At 44.7% G+C, this 24,133-nt stretch overlaps 1 protein-coding gene across 1 annotated transcript; it reads left to right on the top strand.

Moving 5' to 3' along the window:
• Positions 1-7,460: 7,460 nt before the first annotated feature.
• Positions 7,461-17,711, top strand: LOC126028550 (carcinoembryonic antigen-related cell adhesion molecule 1-like). Its single transcript, XM_049787507.1, has 7 exons — positions 7,461-7,542; positions 11,946-12,046; positions 13,100-13,436; positions 15,412-15,559; positions 15,604-15,686; positions 16,032-16,286; positions 17,527-17,711. The coding sequence occupies exons 1-7, from the start codon at positions 7,461-7,463 to the stop codon at positions 17,709-17,711; spliced, it is 1,191 nt and encodes a 396-aa protein (XP_049643464.1).
• The last annotated feature ends 6,422 nt before the right edge of the window (positions 17,712-24,133 follow it).

Here is a 24,133-nt window from a genome sequence, read left to right as displayed (position 1 = left end):
TTCCAGAGCTAAAGAATATATGTGATCAAATCCTGCATGCCCGAAGAGTACCAACCAAAAGAGACCCCAGAAAAACCACCCCAAGACACATCCTAGTCACAATGACAAATCCCACAGATAGAGACAGAATTCTGAAAACAGCAAGATCAAAAGGGGAAATCATGTTCAAGCAAGCTTCCCTGAGATTTACAGCAGACCTGTCACCAGAAACGCTCAATGCCAGAAAGCAGTGGTGGGATATTGTGACAAGACTGAATGAAATGAATGCTTCACCCAGAATACTATACCCAGCAAAACTCACTTTCCGGTTTGATGGAAGAATACATGGTTTCACAGACAAAAAACAGCTCAGAAACTTCACAGACACAAAACCAGTCTTAAGAGAAAAACTGAAAGACCTAATCTAAGACAAGACTACCCAAAAGACACACCAAATTTTGAAATAAAGATGGCGTTAAATCCCAGGACAATTCTTTCTCTCAACGTCAATGGACTAAATGCACCAGTTAAGAGACACAGAGTGGCTAAATGGATCAAAAAACTCAATCCAACCTTCTGCTGCCTACAAGAAACGCACCTGAATAGTCAGAACAAACATAGACTCAAAATAAAAGGCTGGAGAAAAGTTATCCAAGCAAACAACACCCATAAAAAAGCTGGAGTGGCCATACTAATATCAGATAATGCAAACTTTATACTCAGGAAGGTTGTAAGGGACAAAGACGGACATTTTATATTAATCAAGGGGTACGTAGAGCAGGAAGAATTCACTCTCCTAAACATATATGCACCGAATGAGGGGCCAGCAAAATATTTAATACAACTGTTGACAAATCTGAAAAATAATATCAACAACAACACAATAATTGTGGGGGACCTTAACACGGCTTTGTCAACACTGGACAGGTCAACCAGACTGAAACCCAACAAGAATATACTAGACCTGAGGAGAGAAATGGAAGAAAGAGGCCTAGTGGATATATATAGGACACTCCATCCCCAGAAACCTGGATACACATTCTTCTCCAATGTACATGGGACATTCTCCAGGATAGACTACATGCTGGCACATAAAACATACCTCCATAAGATCAAGAGGATAGAAATTTTGCAGACTACCTTCGCTGACCACAAGGCTCTGAAATTATTTGTGAACTCCAAAGGGACTCAGAAGAAACACTTTAACACCTGGAAGTTAAACAGCCTCATGCTCAATAACCAGTGGGTCCGAGATGAAATCAAGGAGGAAATAAAAAGGTTCCTGGAAACAAATGACAATAAAGACACAAACTCTCAGAACTTATGGGACACAGCAAAAGCAGTACTGAGAGGAAAATTTATAGCTTTGCAAGCACACATCAGGAAGGAAGAAGGAGCTTACCTGAGTAGCTTAATGACACAGCTAATGGAACTAGAAAATGCTCAACAAAAGGACCCAAGAATAGGAAGACAGAAGGAAATAACAAAGTTGAGAGCAGAAATCAACGAAGTGGAAACTCAAAAAACAATTCGAAAGATCAACGAAAGCAGAAGTTGGTTCTTTGAAAAAATAAACAAGATTGATAGACCACTGGCAAACCTAACAAAGAAAGAGAGAGAGAGAAACTTGATAACTCGTATCAGGAATGAAAAAGGAGAGATCACTACTGATATGACAGAGATTCAAAGGGTAATCAGAAACTACTTTGAAAAACTCTACGCCACTAAAAATGAGAACCTGGAAGAAATGGATAAATTCTTGGACTCTTATAATCTTCCACGGTTGAAGGAAGAGGATGTAGCATATCTAAACACCCCCATCACCATTGATGAAATTAAAACAGTAATCAAATGTCTGCCGAAAAACAAAAGCCCAGGTCCAGATGGATTCACTAATGAATTCTATCAAACTTTCCAAGAGGAACTACTGCCAATCTTGGCAAGACTCTTTCATGAAATTGAACAAACAGAAACACTTCCAAATAGCTTTTATGAAGCCAACATCACCTTGATACCTAAACCAGACAGAGACGCTACCAAAAAAGAAAATTACAGACCAATATCACTGATGAATGCAGATGCAAAGATCCTCAACAAAATCCTGGCAAATAGGATTCAATGCCTCGTTAAGAAGATCATCCACTACGATCAAGTAGGTTTCATCCCAGGAATGCAAGGATGGTTTAACATCCGTAAATCTATCAACATAATACACAACATCAATAACAAGAAAAATAAAAACCACATGATCATATCAATAGATGCAGAGAAAGCATTTGATAAGGTCCAACACCCATTCTTGATCAAAACTCTCAGCAAGATGGGAATGGAGGGAACCTTTCTCAATATAGTGAAGGCCATCTACCACAAGCCAGTGGCAAATATTATCCTCAATGGAGAAAAACTGAAAGCCTTCCCTCTAAATTCTGGCACAAGACAAGGCTGTCCTCTCTCACCACTCCTATTCAACATAGCACTGGAAGTACTTGCTATAGCGATTAGGCAAGAAAAGGATATCAAGGGAATCCAGATAGGAAATGAAGAAGTCAAGCTCTCACTGTTTGCAGATGACATGATACTCTACTTAGAAAACCCTAAAGACTCTATCAAAAAGCTTCTAGAAACAATAGAATCATATAGCAAGGTGGCAGGCTACAAAATTAACACACAAAAATCAATGGCCTTTCTATATACCAATAGTAATAAGGATGAAATGGACATTAAGAAAACAACCCCATTCACAATAGTACCACACAAACTCAAATATCTTGGAATCAACTTGACTAAATATGTGAAGGACCTATACAAAGAAAACTATAAAACTCTGCTCCAAGAAATAAGAGAGGACACACGGAAATGGAAACACATACCCTGCTCATGGATTGGCAGGATTAACATCATCAAAATGTCAATACTCCCCAAGGCATTATACAGATTTAATGCCATCCCTCTAAAGATACCCATGACATTCTTCAAAGAAGTGGATCAGACACTTTTGAAATTCATTTGGAACAATAAACACCCTCGAATAGCTAAAGCAATCATTGGGAAAAAGAATATGAGAGGAATTACTTTTCCCAACTTTAAACTGTACTACAAAGCAACAGTTATCAAAACAGCATGGTATTGGAATAAAGATAGGTCCTCAGATCAGTGGAATAGGCTTGAATACTCAGAAAATGTTCCCCAGAGATACAACCATCTAATTTTTGATAAAGGAGCAGGAAATCCTAAATGGAGCAGGGAAAGCCTCTTCAACAAGTGGTGTTGGCACAATTGAATAGCCACTTGCAAAAAATTAAACTTAGACCCCCAGCTAACATCATGTATGAAGGTAAAATCCAAATGGATTAAAGACCTCGATATCAGCCCCAAAACCATAAGATATATAGAACAGCACATAGGCAAAACACTACAGGACATTACAGGCATCTTCAAGGAGGAAACTGCACTCTCCAAGCAAGTGAAAGCAGAGATTAACAGATGGGAATATATTAAGCTGAGAAGCTTCTGCACCTCAAAGGAAATAGTGCCCAGGATACAAGAGCCACCCACTGAGTGGGAGAAACTATTCACCCAATACCCATCAGATAAGGGGCTAATCTCCAAAATATACAAGGCACTGACAGAACTTTACAAGAAAAAAACATCTAACCCCATCAAAAAATGGGGAGAAGAAATGAACAGACACTTTGACAAAGAAGAAATACGCATGGCCAAAAGACACATGAAAAAATGTTCCACATCACTAATCATCAGGGAGATGCAAATCAAAACAACGATGAGATACCACCTCACACCCCAGAGAATGGCACACATCACAAAGAATGAGAATAAACAGTGTTGGCGGGGATGTGGAGAGAAAGGAACTCTTATCCACTGCTGGTGGGAATGCTGTCTAGTTCAACCTTTATGGAAAGCGATATGGAGATTCCTCCAAAAACTGGAAATCGAGCTCCCATACGATCCAGCTATACCACTCCTAGGAATATACCCTAGGAACACAAAAATGCAATACAAAAACCCCTTCCTTACACCTATATTCATTGCAGCTCTATTTACCATAGCAAGACTCTGGAAACAACCAAGATGCCCTTCAACAGACGAATGGCTAAAGAAACTGTGGTACATATACACAATGGAATATTATGCAGCTGTCAGGAGAGATGAAGTCATGAAATTTTCCTATACATGGATGTACATGGAATCTATTATGCTGAGTGAAATAAGTCAGAGAGAGAGAGAGAAACGCAGAATGGTCTCACTCATCTATGGGTTTTAAGAAAAATGAAAGACACCCTGGTAATAATAATTTTCAGACACAAAAGAGAAAAGAGCTGGAAGTTCCAGCTCACCTCAGGAAGCTCACCACAAAGAGTGATGAGTTTAGTTAGAGAAATAACTACATTTTGAACTGTCCTAATATTGAGAATGTATGAGGGAAATGTAGAGCCTGTTTAGGGTACAGGCGGGGGTTGGGTGGGGAGGAGGGAGATTTGGGACTTGGGTGATGGGAATGTTGCACTGGTGATGGGTGGTGTTCCTTTTATGACTGAAACCCAAACCCAATCATGTATGTAATCAAGGTGTTTAAATAAAAAAAAATTATGCATTAAAAAAAAAATAAAGATATTAAAAAAAAAAAAAGAAAAGTTGTCAAGTCTCCATTTTAATAAAGGATCATTTAAATCTGTATGAATGGAATGCTGCTGAACATATGCTCATTGTTGCTTCTCAAATGTGAACTCCAAGTAAATAATTGGAACTTTCCAATTTAGTTAGTGTTCCAGTGGTTTCCTTGCTCGACCACTCTTCATGTGGGATGCTGCATGTTGATAGTCACCTACCTTCTCAGAGATCTGTTTCGAATGTTCATTTTCAGAATATGGTTCCAGAGCCTGCATTTATTTTAATAGCATTTTGTTTTTATTGTTTTTAATCTCTTCTTCGTAGAATTCCAGAAATGTTATCTTGTAGACTACTTGATATTTCTTTGCCATTTCAATTAGCAATGCTTCATACTCCTAAACATATGTACCCAATAAGGAACCAGCAAAATATTTAACACAATTGTTGACAAATCTGAAAGAAGACATCAATAGCAACACTATAAGAGTGGGAGACTTCAACACTGCCCTGTCACCCCTTGAGAGGGTAATCAGGCCAAAACCCAACAAGAATATGCTAGCTCTGAAAACAGAAATGGAAGAAAGTAGCCTCATATATATATATATATATATATATATATATATATATATATATATATATATATGGCACTCCATCCCCAGAAAACTGGACACACATTCTTCTCCAATGCACACAGGTCATTCTCCAGGATAGACCACATGCTAGCCCATAAAATATATCTCCATAAAGTCAAGAGGCTAGAAATTGTACAGACTACCTTCTCAGATTACAAGGTACTGAAAGTAGAAGTGAACTAAAAAGAAACACAAAAGAAAAACTTTAAAACCTGGAAATTAAACAGCTCAATACTGAACAACCAGTATTGTGTCAGAGATGAAATGAAAAATGAAATAAAAATATTCCTGGAAATAAATGATGCTGAAGATACAAATGATCAGAATTCATGAGGCACAGCAAAAGTGGTACTAAGAGGAAAATTTATAGCTTTGCAAGCACACATTCAGAAAGGAAGAAGGGGCCTACATAACTTAATGGCAGAGCTTACAAAATTAGAAAATGATCAACAAAAGGAGCCCAAAATAGATAGACAGAAGGAAATAACAAAGCTTAGAATAGAAATCAATGAAGTGGAAATCCATTTAAACAATTATAAAGATCAAAGAAAGCAAAAGCTGGTTCTTTAAAAAAAAATAAACAAGATTGATAAACCATAGCAAAACTCACAAAGAAAAGGAGAGAAAGAAACTTAATAAACTGTATTAGAAATGAAAAGGGGGACTGGTTCTATGACAGTGGTTTATCAGAACTTATTAACGTTAGTATCACAAAAGTTGGTATATAACCCCTCCACAATATGACTGGCTTAAAAAAATAAATGAAAGGGGGGGAAATGGGTCAGAGAGATAGCACAGCCTTAGACACAGAAGGATGGTGGTTCGAATCCCATATGGTCCCCTGAGCCTGCCAGGACCGATTTCTGAGTGTAGAGCTAGGAGTAACCCCTGAGCGCTGCTGGGTGTAACACGCCCAAAAAGAAGAAATGAAAAGGGGGAGTTCACTACAGATACTATAGAGAGTCTAAAAAACTAAGTGATATAGTAATGAGCACTGTATGTGGAGACTATTCCATGAAATTGATATTATAGCTATTACAGACAAATATTAAACAGCCATTGGTATGGCAAACATATACACTAATGAGTATATATCGACTCCATTCACACCAGAAAATGGACACCATCTACAGAAACAAGCATGGTTTCCTATACCAGGAATAAAAATTCTACCAAGGAAGGCCCTACTATGCCATGGCACTGACTTACTCCTAAGACTGTTCTTACAACACCCTGACAACCCAGCAACAGCAACAGTCTGCTTTTAGGACAGGATTCTTCGCAATGCTACCTAAAGATGAAACAAAACCAGAAGACGCTACACACCACCTGGACTTCGACAGAGGATCTGTACAGAAACCAGGATCTATAACTACAGAAATCTGACAGCAACAACTGCGATGGTGAAGAACTGTTATAAATAAGGGCTCGGGCCCAGAGAGATAGCACAGCGGTGTTTGCCTTGCAAGCAGCCGATCCAGGACCAAAGGTGGTTGGTTCGAATCCCGGTGTCCCATATGGTCCCCTGTGCCTGCCAGGAGCTATTTCTGAGCAGACAGCCAGGAGTAACCCCTGAGCAACGCTGGGTGTGGCCCAAAAACCAAAAATAAATAAATAAATAAATAAATAAATAAATAAATAAATAAATAAATAAGGGCTAAGGGGTCAAACAATCTAGTATGCCTGGAGCCTGGAGCTTGTCTTTTGCCAAAAATACTTCAGAAGTAAGGTCTCCCTGTTTTTAGGCCAAAGGTTTTTCCTTCCAATTTCTTCCATAGTTTGCTGTGCCTATGCAAGCAACAACAAATCACACACACACACACACACACACACACACACACACACACATCTATTTTTAGTATATCTCCTATCTTAAAAAAAAATAAAAGAATGCACTAAACCTTCTGCTATTGTATTAACGACTTTATTGGTGATACAATAATTTCACAAATATAACTGCCAATGAACTCTTCTTTTTCCAATTCTTTTTTCCTTTTCTTCTTTTGAGATTTTCTTTTTTTTACCATTTTAATAACTTTGCTTTCTATCATCCTGAAACAATTGTATTATGATCATTTATGTCAACTATGTAATACATTTTTAAATAAATTTAAAATTAAAAAAATAGATGAACAAACAAGCACCCTAACGTTACCTGGCCTCACATCATTCACTGACACCAGGGGGCGGTATTGTCCACTCTGGGATCCAATGGTCATGATGACCTGGGCAGACAAGCTAGAGGAAGTAAGGTTTGCATGGTTGGACCCCCTCACTCCGACTGAGCTCTTGGTACCTGGAGGTCTTTGAAGTCATTTGTACCTTCCATTCTTCACAATATTGGATATTCTGGCTCTTTATTGCTCCTCCACGTCTCTCATAGTGCCCCTGTCATTCCTGCTGACACTGTCCTGCTCTAAAAGATTCCTCCATCCTGAAGCCTCCCCAATACCCCCCTGGCACTGACTAACACCTATGACCTGCTCCCTCCTGAACAACAAAAAAGGTGACAGATGCTCAGAGGGCTGGAGCACATCCTTGCATGTCAGACCTTGAATTCAATCACTGAATACAAAGGCTCCTACGAAATACAAGGGGAGCCCTGGAAGGCCCAGTACTCTGGACACAGCATTTATCTTGCCTATACAGTAAGGCTTCTAGGGGTGGTCAACTTCCATTATATGCTTTGGAGACCCCATGAAGAAAACTCAATGAGACAAAATCATGAGAAAAATCAATGGGACAGCAGGCTCCATCACAGGCCACGATTCAGGGAAAGGATAAAAGTTTCTGGTCCTCCCACCTCAGAGGTAGGCAGAGGGTCAGAGAACAGACTAGTGGGGTCTCAGGGGAGTCCTGGCTTTGAGAAGGGGCCTGGGTCTTCTGTTTGGGTGTGACAGGAAAGGAGAGGGAACAGGATAGAGTGGGGAAGGACTCAGTCATGGCGCTGCAGCTAGGGGAAGAGCTCAGGAGATTCTCACCACCACGATAATCTCCAGATTATTCTTCACTGGCAATAGCTAGAGATGAGAAGGCTGGGGTGCAGGAGTGCAATGAAACCCCCAGTTTCAACTCCTGGCACTGGATGGCCCAGGACAATGACAAGTGTCAAAGTGGTGGCCCCTGACCACTGCAGCGTGTGAGCCTGCTCACATCAAGCATTGACCCTAGTGAATACTAAGCACCACTGGGGTGTTCTGGAAGTCCCAATACTACTGGTATTGATGAGTACATATCACTGGGCCCAAGCACTGACCAGTCAGCACAGCCATGAGCACATCACCTGGAGACATATCACCTATGTCTCCTAGTTAGTCACTGCTTGGGAGTTCCATCAACCTCCCCCAAAACTATTATCCACTGAGTATTGGATATTCTTTTAATGCAATGGCAAAAATGAAAATTTCGTGAAAGTTCACACACACACACACACACACACACACACACACACACACACAAGCACATGGCCACGGACACTAAAAATTGTCCCTACCCACTAAGCAAGAAATGGATAGAATAGAACCAGGTGGGGGACGTAGAGCCCTGTCACTCAGCATGGGGCTAGCACCTGGTCTCAGCACTTCAGGGATGACAGAGTTACAACAAGGGTCCTCATGAGCTCATCATGTCCTCAGGGAAGGAAGACAGACAAAGCATCTAGAAGATGTTATCATGGTTGGATAAATATCAGGGAAGGAACAGAGCAGGATTAGGTCAGAGTGAAGTGAGAGTTCAGAGCAGGAGGATGGAAGAATCTCCCCCAGGGCCCTGAGATGGGGGACAGATAATGGGGGACAAGGGGACACAGAACAAGGTTGGGGCTGAAGTGAGGGTGGTTCTGCTGCTGACATTTCCAGTAACTTTCTCTCTCTTTCTCTCTCTCTCTCTCTCTCTCTCTCTCTCTCTCTCTCTCTCTCTCTCTCTCTCTCTCTCTCTCTCTCTCTCTCTCACACACACACACACACACACACACGAGCGCGCGTGCCCACACATGCACACACAGCCAGTCAGTCAGACTAAGGACTTGCTCAGTCTCAAGGATTCATGGCTGCATCCCAATCCACATGTCAAATATTATCCTGCTTCCTCTAATTATCATTAGTCCTAATCCTAAATCATGCTACTATGTCCCAGTTCACTATAGAACCTGTTGTCAAATGATGCCAACTGCTCTTCTACATGTCCACAATCTACCAGAGACACTTCTAAGATACAGGAGGTCTCCAGGATTCAGAAAAGTCTGACAGCTATACTGGGAATACAAGATATTTACCGGGGGCCTGCATGAACACGTCAATAGAAAAGAAAGCCCTTGGATTTCATTGACCAGACCATAACCCCGGAACCCCGCATGTCACAAAGATGGGTTTTTAATGAAGTAATCAGGAAGCTCTCTCTTCACCTTCAGTTACACTGGATTTAATACACTTAGGACCACATACAGAGGAGACAGAAGTCTTAGGAACTTGAGATCTGATCTTGATGTTCATGGTCCTGCTTCTTCTTTTAAGACTAACTGGCTGACATGGAGAAGGGGTGGTACTTGACTATTAACATGTGAACCCATGACTCAGGACATGAGCTACTAGTGGTTCATCACCACTCAGCATGGCCAGGTCATATCTGACACACTTAGGAGTTGATAATAGTACAGTGGGAGGGCATTTGCCTTGCACACAGCTGACCCTGGTTTGATCCCTCAGCATCCCATATAGTCCCAAGCCCACCAACAGTGATTCCTGAAAGCTAAGCCAGGAGTAACCTCTGAGTACCACCAGATGCAGCCCAAAAAACATCTGGCCCACTCAGAACCACTCGGACTCAGACTGACCAGAACTCTATCCTGGTAAATCCATCAGTCCTCGCCCTAAAGGGGACTAGGAGGTTTAGCACTTATTTTTCTCAGAAGGCCTGAGTCCATAGCCAGGATCAGAACAGGATCAAAACTCGGACTAAAAATGAGAGAACATAAGGGCAGGAGTAAATATTACAACCAGGTGAGCCCCAGCTCAGATGGATACTTAGACTGGGACAATTTGGGGTTTCCATTCCCCCTTCATCCAGTACTTGATTCTGTGTGTTGCAGAAAACATCAAAGACCTCCCTAGAGGACCATCACAGGTGTACTGACTGGGGACCTCAGGGTAACACTGGCACTAGGCTGGATCTGGGCAGGAGCTGGGCAGCTGGGACCCACAGTGACAATTATCCAAGTTTTTGACCCTCCAGTCAGAAGCCAGTGGTCACCTGCCCAGCGCCCAGGGCCTACTCCCATCCTGGCCTGGTCAGTACCTGTGCAGCAGACACGGGTCAGCTCCTGGCTCCAGAGGACAACATCAGAACACAGACCCAGCACAGTGACAGGGGCCTGAGTTTTCCCTCAGAAACCTACTGATCCTCTGGTATCCCCACCCACCCCATGGCCTGCCCTTCCTACCTCCTTCCAGAATTTCCAGGACACCCTCCTCCAGGGTTCCCATACAGCTTCCATGTCCCACTGGCACAGCCCAAGGTGAAGATGGGGTGACATGAAGCATCACAGGCAGAAAACAAAGGCCCCCGGATGGTCATCGAGCACAAGGACAGGTTCTAAGGCACAGGAAATGCTCTGGTTGGTTTCTCTACAATCTTCCATAAGAGAGATAGGCACTGTGACTCTCAGTATGATTCCTGTCCCAGGACAGAAAGGAAATGTCCTCGACAGAGTCCTGCAGATCGAGGGGAGCCCTTCATCGCTCAGCCTCCCTGTGTCCCCCAAGCCCTGGTAACCAAATATTTCTGAATCACACAATTTCTGGAATTAGGCCTCTGTGTGGTACTAGCAGACCCTGGTTGAACCCAGCAGAGTCCAAGTCAGAGGTTTCCTCCTTGGATCAGGGTCTCATCAGCCCTGCACCATGACCAAGCACAGATCTGCTGAGACCTGGTGGATGCTCATTTTCAGGGCCCCACTGCTGGTGACCAGAACCCCATTTCTTTTGGGGGATTGGGTCACAGCCAGAGGCGCTCAGGGGTTACTTCTGGCTCTGTGTTCAGAAAATGCTCCTGGCAGGTTAGGGGGACCATATGGGATGCTAGGATTCAAACCAACATTGTTCCTGGGTCGGTTGCATGCAAGGCAAATGCCCTACTGCTGTGCTATCTCTCTGGCCCTCAGAACCCCATTTCTCAGGGTCTCAGAACCCCTGACACAAGGCAGAGTACCTGCAAAACATTCTCACCAGGTGGGGTCCCGGTGACATGCAGCTGTGGCAGTATTTTCAGCCTCCCCTGGGCACTGGCACCTTATAAAGTGCCAGAGAAGGGTCCTGGTCACCGAGGGGGGCTTAGCCCCAAAACAGTAACTCCTGAGAGACCTGCAGCTCCTGTTCTGGAGGGGGAAAATGAGCAATGCACCCCACCTGAAGCTCTGGGGAAGTCCTGATCCCAATTACCCCAGGACTGAGCCCCACAAACAAGGGCAAGAGTGTTTGTGGTGTGGTGTGGTGTGACGAGTAGAAGTGCTCAGTTCTTCCCAGGCAGGAGAGGAAGAACATGGAGGGGAGGAGGGGCATGACCCTGCCCAACACATGACTAACTGGCCCAGCGTCCTCCCTCATAGCAGTTCAGCTCAGCAGAAGGAAGCTCCAGGGCTAACACTTCTGTCTGTCCTTCTGTCTGTTGTCTGTCAGAGCAGTGGAGCCTAGGAGCCTTTTGTGGTTCCAGATCTCCTCTCAGTGGAGGGTTTGGACACCAGCGGCATATGGAACCCCCCTCGGCCTCTGCCCACAGAGGGGCCCTGCTCTGGTGTGGGCTCCTGCTTACAGGTGAGGGGGACATTTCTGGGGTTGTCAGGAAACACAGGTTGGGGCTTATGGGGTCACAGAGCTCTGAGTAAGGCAGAATATTCTCTGCACTTTGGGAAAAGTAGGGGAAGGTGGGAATGGGGCACTGGGGGCACAGTTCCAAGTGTTGAGCCCCACACTCTGCATGTGTTGGATCCCAAAACTGCCTGGTCCCCAACCTGTGACAGAAGGCAGCACTGAGCACCCTGGGTCAGGCCCAGACACCAAACAGGACAGTTTGGGGGTTTGGGAGCTCAGCAGGGAGATTCTCGTGGAGGGGCAGAGGAACTCTTAACTGTCCTGTAGAAGAATGAGGTGTGGCTCCATCAGGGCTCTGGGGAAGACATGACAGGGCTCAAAGCCTGATACTCTACTGCGTCAGGATATAGAAACCAGGTGGGATGGGTACCTGTAGTTGGTCTCAGCACTGCAAGGACAACAGGCCACCTAGGCCTGTCCTCATGGTCTCAAATCCTTGGGAAGGGAAGAGAGACCATGAGGCATCTATAAGGTGCTTTCAGGGACAAACAAGTGTCAGGAAGGGACAGAGCAGAGACTGGCCAATGTGAAGTGGGGGTTTCAAAGCAGGAGGAGGGAGGCATCCCCAAATGCCCTGAGAGGGAGGGAGACAGCAGACATTGGGGAGAAAGGGACAGACAACAAGGTTGAGCAGAGCTGAGGGTGGTCCTGTAGTTGTCTTGAATACATAGTGTGGCGCTCATGCATGCACACACACAGACACACACACAGACACACACACACACACACACACACACACACACACACACACACGCCAAATCAAACCAAATCTACAGGATTAAGTCTTGCTCCATCTACAGGACACAACTTTCATTTCTTTTTTATTAGCAGGGGTATGGGACTGAGGGGAGGAAGGGACAGTGCTCAGGGCTGACTCCGGGCTCTGTGCTCAAGGATACTACAGGGTGAGTATCCTCCGGGACACAATTTTCTACCCCAAATAGCTGGTGTAAAACGCAGACTTTGTCTATTCCAGCCTCACTCTTAACCTTCTAGAGCCCGTCCAGCACTGCCCAGGTCACTGTGGAGGTGGTTCCGCCCAATGTTGCTGAAGGAAAGGAAGTTGTTCTACTTGCCCTCAAACTACCAGAAAAGTTTTCACGTGTAGACTGGTTCAGAGGGTATCTCCTACCTGCCAACAACATTGTATTATTGAGACCAAACCCAGGAAATATAACTAAGGGGCCTGCACACAGTGGCAAAGAGACACTTTACTCCAATGGGTCCCTGCTGATCCAGAATCTAACCATAGGAGACACAGGGACCTACTACATACAAGTCTATACAGTGAACAGTGACATTATATATGAAGAGGGACAGCTCCACGTCTCTGGTGAGTGATCCCTCCCTGACCTTGGAAACTGGGTGAATCCCCTTCCCAAGCGGTGTGAACAGAGCTGCCCCGAACCTACAGGGGAAGGGGAAGATCCAAGTCTATCCCAAAGTTGAGCCCTGCAGGCTTCCCTCTCAGAGAGAAGGGTTGGTTGGTCTGGGGACTCACCCAGCACAGGGAGGGCAGACTGGTCCAGTTGCTGTGCCCCAAGAGCAGAAGCCTGAGAAAGTATACCATTGGTTTCAGTTTGACACAGGCCCAGGCGCACCTCAGGGGGGCTGGTGGGGGCTGGAGTGACAGTACAGAGGGTAGGGCCTTAATCTTGTATGCAGCCAATCCAGGTTTAATCTCTGGAGGACTTATGATTCCTTGAACACCACCAGGAATGATTCCTGAGTGAAGAGCCAAGAGTAGCCCCTGAATATTGACAGGTCCCACAGAAAAGGATTCCCACAGAGACTCGATCTGGTAAGGCCCAACCAGGTCCTGAGTCCATGGCCCTGAGGAGTCCACCAGAGCTGGGTGGCTCCTGCAAGACTGTCAAAAAATAAAGGTTCCTGCAGCCTGACTGTCAAGGCCCCTAGCTGGTTTCAGCAGTGGCTCAGCCAGGGCCACATGCATCAGGGACACACCTGAACTTCATCTCAGAGTCAAAACCAAGCCAGGGAGGCAGGCCCTCCAGCCATTAACCACAGGCTTGGAGGGCTCAGGAACCTCCAAAGGAACATCAGTGGTCCAAGGAGGCAGAAGAAAAGATGCTTCTGGCAACCCCACCAGGACCCGTGAGGCCTTCCAAAGAACAGCGACAGCAGAGGCCTTTCCTAGGCCACAACCTTGCTCTACCAGACTTTCACATCAATAACTGACCCAGGAAGGTTTCCTCACAGACACCACTTAGTTCCACTGAGAGAAAGTGAGGCACACAGAGCAACAGTCACTGAGTCAGTCACCCTGAAAATGACCTGGCAATCAGTCAAGACAGTCCCCTGCAGTCACCACCCAATACTACAGCCCAAGGGCCTCACAATGCCTCTGTGGCTCTGACACCAAACTAACATTATGTTCTGAAGAGTTCTGTAGGCTGGAGCATGAGCAATGTATGAGGGATCTCTGAGCTGGGTCCCAGAATCATGACCTTTCAAGTTCTGACAGAAGTGAGCCTAGTACTGAGGCCAGAGTGGTCCAGAACACCACAGGGATTGACCTCAAAACAAGCCATAAAACAAGAATAAGGTTCTTTTCCTCATAGGGATCTCTCAGATCCTGAGGAGTAAGCACAAAGAGAGAATTTTGTTTTGTTTTGTTTTGTTTTTAGGCCACACCCAGCTTAACTCTAGGGTTATTCCTGGCTCTGTGCTCAACCTGTCCCCTCACATTTCTAGATCTTTCCATGGACTTTTTTCTACCATCTCCTGGGGTGCTGTATGTCAATCATGATGACCACCTGGACAATCTACCCCCTCTTGAACCTGAAATCCAATGCTGAACAGACCCAGCCTCGCCTGATCCTGGCATCCCTGTGTCCTTTCTGTTCAGTTACCCAGTTCTAGGCTATGGCCAAGGATTCTCAGGGATGAGGGCTGTGGACTGGGCCTTACCCCCAACCTTAGAAAACTGTCAGTGGGACCCCAGGAGTAACACACAGACCCATGTAATATAGGTGTGAGCAGGTGAAAGGACCCGCACATTTCTAGGGAGCATTCCAAGGGGGATCAGGCCTCCCTGGAGAAAGAATAGGAGAGGTGATCAGTCTGATGCCCATCCAGTATCCTCCCACACTGACACTCTGGAACTTTCTTAAACTTGAGTCTGAGCTCTCTTCTGGACAGACTGGAAACCTTCTGGTCCCTGAGCTTGATCCTCACCCCTTTTTCTCTAGACCCTTCACCAGGCTAAGAGGGGGACACGTCAACTGTGATGACAGATGCCTTGGGAGCAATTGGGGCACCACAGCACCATTTTCTGTTCCCTTCAGAGCTGTCACCCAAACCCAACATCATAGCCAACAACTCTAGACCCGTAGAGCAGGAGGACTCTGTGGAGTTGACATATAAACCTGAGAGTCCAAACACAACTTACAAGTGGTTCATCAACACTCAGCTTGTCAAGCCCAGCACCAACCTGTAACTGTCCCCAGACAACAGGACTCTGTGCTCCACATCACAAGAAAAGATACAGGACCCTATGAGTGTGAGACCTCAAACCCAGTGAGTGTCCACCACAGTCATCCATTCAACCTGACTATTCTCTGTGAGTAACTTCTGTCCCTACCTGGGAGGCTGCTCCCCATCCACACGGACAAGGGCTAGGTCACAACTGACCACTCAGGTCCATACACACAGAACTATCCCCAACACCCAGACTGTTAGCAACTCTGTGTCTATATGCCAGGCAGACCCTACCATGAGCAGGACAAAGAATGCTGAGGCTACTGTGTCCTGGGAAGCCCAAGTCAATGGCTAGCGATCATAACAGGATCACAGTTTAGAATCAGGATGAGAGAACATAGAACCAGCTCAAAAAGACACTGAGGCTGGGACAGAATGGGGTTTCCCTTCCCTCCCTCATCCTGACACTTGATTCTGTGTGTTGCAGATGGCCCGGACACCCCTACCATCTCCCCTTCAAAACTCAACTACAGTCTAGGGGAAACTCTTAGCCTCTCCTGCCACACAGACTCTAACCCTCCTGCACAGTTTTCGTGGTTTCTGGGCAAGAAGAACCTGACATCCACACAGATTCTCTCCATCTCCAACCTCTCTCTTCACGACAGTGGGTCCTATTCCTGCCTCGTCAGTAACCAGGCCACGCAACTCAATAAGACAGCGGTGATCAATATCAGAGTCTCAGGTAAGTGCTTCCCTGGAGCATGATATCAAGCTTGGATGGACATTGATTTTCAAAATACAAGTCTGGGCCAGAATTTATACTTTATAAATGGGAGTCCTGGGTTTAAGGCACTGTGATGCTTGGTATCCTGGCACCAACACTGTCAAACATCAGCCAAAAAAAGAAAAAAGACTGAAAGAAGCTATTTTCCTGTATCCAAGGACACAGTAAATCTTGAATTCTCCCCCCCAGGCCTCCTTCTTACTAGAGCTCTACAATCTTCTCTACGTGTTTTAGATTTCTCTTGGCTTATGTGGCCAAGACTGAAACATGCTGAAGGTCTCCTAGCCCAGAGGCCCCTACAAGGAGCAGTTTACAATGGAGACAATATCCAGATGTTCTTTCTGTCTCAAAAAGTACCCCTGACCCCATTGCCTGATACCTGCTCTCTTTTCCACAAATAAGAGACTTTGACCCTTTCCCAAAAAGAGAGATAAGATCTCCTCTCAGGGCCCAGGGTCAGGACAGAGCCCACTCTCTGGTCTGCCCCAAACTCTGCTCTGATGCCCTTAGGAGGTGGGATCAGGCACACAGGGAAGGGGCTCAAGCTGTGCCTATCTTGAATCTCCAATAATGCTACCAACTGGCACTGGAGCTTTTCTCGGGGAAGGCTGGAGGGATGGAGATGACGGAGCTTGAGAGTCTCTGAGAAGGGTCCTGGGCTGACACCAGCCCAAGGTTCAGGAGGTAGGACACTTGTCTTGCATGCAGCCAAACAGGATTCATTTCCCAACAATCCACATGGTTCTCTGAGCACCATGAAGAGTGATACCTGAGCCCAGACCAGGAGTAAACTCTGAGCAATGCCAGGTGGGACCCAAAAAGCAGAAAGAACAAGCCTGTGGTGTCTAATCTTGAGATGAAAGGAGCAGGGCCACAGACACGGTTAAGGAGGTAAACAGTACCAGCCTCTGGTGCATTGTGATCGCTTTCCTAGAAAGTCCTTCTCTGGGAGATTAGAGATAGGGTCTGAGAAGTAAACACCCTGTCCATATTGAGAAATCCCTGAGTTGGGAATAATCCAGGGCCTGAGGTCAGGAGGACTTGAGGTAGGGGGGTCAGAGTTAGAGAAGCTGCCTTTCCCTTAGAAATCATCACAAAAACAAACACTCTCAGTGTGGTCAAGTGGGGGCAGATGTCTGAGAAAGGAGTAAGCCCAGGCCCCAGACCCTCTGGTCACCCCCACCCTGTTTCCCCACAGAGTCAGTGGCCCCTCCCTCTATTCTAGCATCCAATACCACAGTGACAGAGGGTGCCGACCCTGTGGTCCTGACCTGCCTCACGAATGACACTGGGGTCTCCACTCAGTGGTACCTCAATAATAAGGATCTGCAGCCTGCAGAGAGGAGGAAGCTATCTGCAGACAACAGGACCCTCACCCTCTAGCCAGTCTGGGGGACCCATGAGGGAGACTATCAGTGTGAGGTGTCCAACCCTGTCAGTTCCCACAGAAGTACCCACATCAGGCTGCAGGTGACATATAAGTGACCGTGTGCCTCTCCTGTATGTTCCAGGAGAGATGCTCTACAGTGGAGAGTAACACAGGGAAAGTCATAGGGGCAAACAATCAATCAACAAACCACCAGTTACCAAAAGGACAAAATGTCAAGAACTCAGTCTTCAAATCAAAATGTTTAGTGTTTTGGTTTTGTTTGTTTGTTTGTTTGTTTTGTTTTTGGGTCACACCCGTAGCACTCAGGGGTCACTCCTGGCTCCACGCTCAGAAATCACTCCTGGCAGACTTGGGGAACCATGTAGGATGCTGGGATTTGAACCACCATCCTTCTGCATGCAAGGTAAATGCCTTACCTCCATGCTATCTCTCCGGCCCCAAAAGATTTAGTTTCTTATCTTGAGTCTCACATTTATTCTGTGACCTTTTAAAAGATGTGGGTTTTCTCTTTGTTACCACATTTTGTAGTAAGAGTTTACCATTTTACCATTTTAAATGATCAGTTCAGTGGCAATGGTTATTCATTGCCACTATCCATTTCCAGGGCTTGCTTTGTCATCCTACCATACTAAAATTATGATTTCATAGTAATTTCCCACTCCCTACTTCAATCTCTGGCCACCACCATTCCACTTCCTATTTCTATTGTTGCAAGTCAGCCCCTGAAGAGGTTAACTGATTGAGGGATGGAGAATGAGGTCTTTCCCCTTCAGCTTGGAGCACGCATCTGCCACCCTGTCTAGCCGACAGTTCTGAGGTGAAACGGCGGGTAAACAGCTCGCAGACAGTGAGGCTTGTGGAAATATTAGCTTTATTCGGTGGACAAGACTGAAGTCCAAAGACTCAGCCTCAGTTCCAGCAAAAAACCTCCCGCCTTCCACAGAGCTTTGTTTTTATCCCCTAGAATCAGGTACCACCCAATGGTGGGATCAGATACCAACCAATGGTGGAAGCAGAATCAGGTACTACCCTAGGGTGGGGGCAGAATGCCAGGTCACACCCTAGGGTAGGGCACAATCACCAATCAAGTTAAGGTGAGTAACATAGTAATCCCCTAAAATATTTACATACACAACAATTCCCCCGTTTGTTTTTAGTAAACAAACAATATTGTCTACAATTATTAAAGGAAAAACTAGTCAATAATAAAAGAGCGGCTGTTTGCATAAGCACATCACAGGAAAATGTAAAGAAAAACTTCTAACCTAAACACAGGGTGTCTAAAACCAGAAACATGTATCAAGGAATCAACTACAAGCTCCTGAGAAGATAAATCTAAGACGTACATAGATCCTTCGAAGAGATGCCAGAAAGGTTGTGTAGCAGGCAAGAAGAAGCACCTTTTCTTTATTTGTTGTTGTTGGTGGTGGTGGTGGTTTTTGGGTCACACCTGGCAGTGCTCAGGAGTTACTCCTGGCTCCACGCTCAGAAATCGCTCCTGGCAGATACCAGCATTCGAACCAATGACCTTCTGCATGAAAGGCAAACGCCTTACCTCCATGCTATCTCTCCGGCCCCATTTTCATTCAAGTCCAGGTAGACCAGAAAGCCCATCTTTGAGGGCATTGAACTAGGCCTTTATTTCGGAAGAAGAGGCACATGCACCCTCTGCACAGTGGGGAGCCACTGCAATGATGATCAATAGGTATCTGAACTTAATCCAAGTTCTTAATCCAGGCTGAAGTCCATATGATGTCTGAAATTGATGTTGATTATTTATAGATGGGAGCTTAAGTCACAAACCAAAACAAAATGTTTAAGGCAGAGACCCTCCCTGTGTAAATAAACAACTTGAGGGCCCATCCAAAATGGATGGAACCTCCTATAAACCTAGTATTTTGCCTATGATGCGCCCACACAAAAAACTCTGAGAACAGACAAAAATATCATTTAGGAAATTATAGACAACAATATCTAACTCACAAACCTAAAGTCAAGAAAGCAAAACCTTAATGTAATACAACATCAATTCCTAAGATTAAAAACTAAAATAGAAAAACATTAATTACAATAGTCAAAAGAAGTGTAGTACCAAATATAACTTCAAAGGATTACAATTATAAGAAAATTACAAAAGGTGAAATTTCTGCAGAGTCCAATACCAATCTGTAAAGATAAGGGGTCTGGAACTCCGAAAAGACTGGCAAAAAGACACTTGATGGGTCTGGAAAAGTGGGTTGAAGCCTTGTACAGGAGATAACATCAAGCTGAATGAAGAAGGAAGGCCAGTACAGTCATCCATGTGTTTGGGCATTCCCAAGCGTTACATCATTACCATCATGAGTTGGTTGGGCTTCTGCATTTCCTTTGGGATCGGTACAACCTTGGGGTAGCCATTGTAGAAATGGTTTCTTTACATTTTCCTGTGATGCGCTTATGCAAACAGCCGCTCTTTTATTATTGACTAGTTTTTCCTTTAATAATTGTAGACAATATTGTTTGTTTACTAAAAACAAACGGGGGAATTGTTGTGTATGTAAGTATTTTAGGGGTTATTATGTTACTGCCCTAACCTGATTGTGCCCTACCCTAGGGTGTGACCTGGCATTCTCCCCCCACCCTAGGGTGGTACCTGATTCTGCTTCCACCATTGGATGGTATCTGATCCCACCATTGGGTGGTACCTGATTCTGGAGGATTAAAAACAACGGTCTGTGGAAGGCGAGAGGCTTTTTGGCAGGAACGGATGCTGAGGCTTTGGACTTCAGTCTTGTCCACCGAATAAAGCTAATATTTCCACAAGCCTCACTGTCTGCGAGCTGTTTACCCGCTGTTTCACCTCAGAACCGTCGGGTAGACAGAGTGGTAGACGCGTTCTCCGAGCTGGAAGAGAAAGGCCTCATCCTCCATCCCTCCATCAGTCAACCTCTTCAGGGGCTGACTTGCAACACTGTTGATTTTCACATCTATAACCACACATTTCCTTCTTGTACTCCTTCACCCCCATGCATGAATTACACCCAGACCAGGATTAGCATTCAAACCATACCCACTTCCCTTTCTGCAGATGTACCTCTGTACCTAGAGTTCCCGCTACTCCCCATACTCCCCACTCCCCACATATCACATCCACATACATGCTGAATATACTCATTTAAATTGAGTTCCCCTATAGATCACTTGTTTCTCTCTGTTTCCAGAGTATCAAAGACTATATCTCTCTCTTTTTTGTTTGTTTGTTTGTTTTAGGTCATATGTGGTAGAACTCAGGGCTTTCTTCTGGCTCTGCACTCAGAGATTATTTTTGGAGAAGATTGGGAAACTATATTGGATGATGGGGATCAAACCCAGGTTCACTGAGTACTAGGTAAACAATCTCTCTCTATAGCCCTACTGAATTTCTTTATTTTCTCTTCATTCTCATAAGCCTAAATAAACCCAGACACCCACTGCTGGAAGTTTAACTTGACTTCATGTGTCTGTTCTCTCCCTTGAAATCGTCCTGTCAGAGACCTATCAAACAGAGTGCCCCACACCAGACAAAGTTAGATGGAGGATCCAAGTGAGACGCTAAGAAAAGGTCCAAATTCAGGCAGAAGTGAAGCGTTTCCACTGGTCTGAAGGACTTGAGCAGCACAGGTCAGGAGACTGAAGAGCACATGTCCTGGAGACAGACCTGGCCCTGGAGTTCTGCTCCTCAGTCCCTCCTATGTGACTATGGGCCAGTAATTTGTGATGGCTCTGAGCCTCTGATTCTTTACCTAGAAAGGAATTTTATAACAACACATACTCCACAGGGCTGTTGTTCATGAGTACATCATGTGTGAAATGCTTAGAAGGCCATGAGTAAACAATAAATGTTCACTATGATGGCGGCAAGTCTCCCAGTCCCCAATATCATCACACATTTCCAAACTGTTCAGATTTCTTTGTTTAGTTTCCTTTTGTCTGGCTGTACACTTTTACTTGTAAAGTAAGTCCTATCCTATCATCTTCCCTCTCAGAACCTAGCCTGAGACCACATGTCTCAGAGGTGCTGGTCAAATAACTCCACTCAGGCAGTGGCAGAGGTTCCTCCAAAAACCTGTTTACCTCCCTTTTATTCTTTATGACTTAAAACCTCAATTCTTGAAATTCTTTGGGTTTCATCAGCCTCCTGTCTTATCTCTGCCTCTTCCTTATTCTGCCTCTGGTGTTCACTCACTTCCGTACAGTGAAGCAATCCCAGTGCTTCCTCTAAAAGACAGCTTTATTTCTAAACAATCTCTAGCTTATCTATTCTGCAAATAAAATGGGTAAAAAAGAGGCCTTATGCCTATGCCCAGTAGAATCCATTAGAAAAAAAATGAATAGCAATTGAGTTGATAGCCAGAATAGAAAGCCTTCAAACATAGGCCCATCTTTCTGGAATTCTGTTGATATCAATGTACAGAGCATCACTAAAACTTCAATGGAGGTTTAGTATTCAGACACTGCTAGGGAGAGAAAGGAGGCATAACACAGGAAGACCAGATTTATTTTCGTTTTTGCTTAGAAAACTGCAGAAAGCAGAATTTCTCTTATCTCCATGCCCAAAACACTCAAACACAAACACACCCTACATATTTGGAAGATATCCTCATTCCACTCTATCTAGAGCAAGACATAAAGAGAAAGAGAATACAAGATCCAGAACCAAATAACTAGTCTCCAGTAGATGACAGGCTTAATGATGAGGAAGAAAGGTCAGATGCAGGTCTCATTCAAGTCATAACTCTCTGTTGCAGCAATGTGTGGCTAGATATGATCTAGAACATGGTCTCTCACAGTGGGAGTTGCTGGTTGAATATTAACTGCCCAGAAGTGATGGAAGTAGAATTTTACAGTTCTCTCCCTACCCAGACTTCCAAGGGTTCCTTGAGATGAGGACAATCAAAGCAATGTCTCCCAACTCTATAATTTGACGTTTTTTGTATTATAAAGGTGGTAGAAAGAATGGACAGTGGACAAAAAGTGACACTTCAAAGACCACACCACAAACAGAAACTCAAAAAAATTTTAAAGATCAAAGTTTTTGCAACATGTCTATATACCTTTACAGTCTGAACTCTAAGGCAATGCAGATTGCCCCATACTTACGACTGTATCTAACCCCAGAAAACCTTTTAAAATTAAAAATAAATTGTTAAACTTGTGAGAGTTAAGATTAGAAAAATCAGGATGGGGTAAGGCCTGAGCAATGGCACAGTGGGTAGGGCATTTCCTTACATGCAGCCATCCTAGGACGAGCCCAGGTATGATTCCTGGCACCCCATATGGTTCCCCAAGCCTGCCAGGAGAAATTTTTAAGCTCAGAGCCAGGAGTAACCCTGGAGCACCATCGTGTGTGACAAAGGAAGGAAGGAAGGAAGGAAGGAAGGAAGGAAGGAAGGAAGGAAGGAAGGAAGGAAGGAAGGAAGGAAGGAAGGAAGGAAGGAAGGAAGGAAGGAAGGAAGGAAGGAAGGAAGGAAGGAAGGAAGGAAGGAAGGAAGGAAGGAAGGAAGGAAGGAAGGAAGGAGAGAGAGAGAAAGAAAGAAAGAAAGAAAGAAAGAAAGAAAGAAAGAAAGAAAGAAAGAAAGAAAGAAAGAAAGAAAGAAAGAAAGAAAGAAAGAAAGAAAGAAAGAAAGAAAGAAAGAAAGAAAGAAAGAAAGAAAGAGAGAGAGAGAGAGAGAGAAAGAAAGAAAGAAAGAGAGAGAGAGAGAAAGAGAGAAAGAGAAAAAGAGAGAGGGAGAGGGAGAGAGAGGGAGAGAGAGGGAGAGGGAGAGAGAGGGGGAGGGAGAGAGAGAGGGAGGAAAGGGAGGGAGGGAGGGAGGGAAGGAAGGAAGGAAGGAAGGAAGGAAGGAAGGAAGGAAGGAAGGAAGGAAGGAAGGAAGGAAGGAAGGAAGGAAGGAAGGAAGGAAGGAAGGAAGGAAGGAAGGAAGGAAGGAAGGAAGGAAGGAAGGAAGGAAGGAAGGAAGGAAGGAAGGAAGGAAGGAAGGAAAAGGAAGAAAAAGGGACACAGAAGAAAAACTTTAGCACCTGGAAATCAAAAAACCTACTACTGAACAATCAGTGGTTCAGAAATGAAATTTATAGCTTTGCAAATACACGTTAGTAAGGAAGAAGGGCATACCTGAATAGCTTAATGACACAGCTTATAAAATTAGAAAAAGAGAAGATGTTACTGGACTTTCCACATTCTAGATTCTGGCCTGGGGAACAGCCACAATTAGAAAAAAAAAAGTGGCTGACAGTCTAATTGAAAATTTGGTATCTTCCTGAGTTCTGAGAATCAGAAACATTTGAGACAAGAGCAACTCAATTTTTTGTGAGTTTTGGGCCACTACCAGTAATGTTCAGGCTTAGTCCTGGCTTTGCACTCAGGAATCACTCCTGATGGTACTCAGGGGATCATATG

The sequence above is a fragment of the Suncus etruscus genome, chromosome 14 (genome assembly GCF_024139225.1).
Source record: "Suncus etruscus isolate mSunEtr1 chromosome 14, mSunEtr1.pri.cur, whole genome shotgun sequence".
Lineage (NCBI taxonomy): Eukaryota > Metazoa > Chordata > Mammalia > Eulipotyphla > Soricidae > Suncus > Suncus etruscus.
This window is presented reverse-complemented; position numbering and strand designations above follow the sequence as displayed.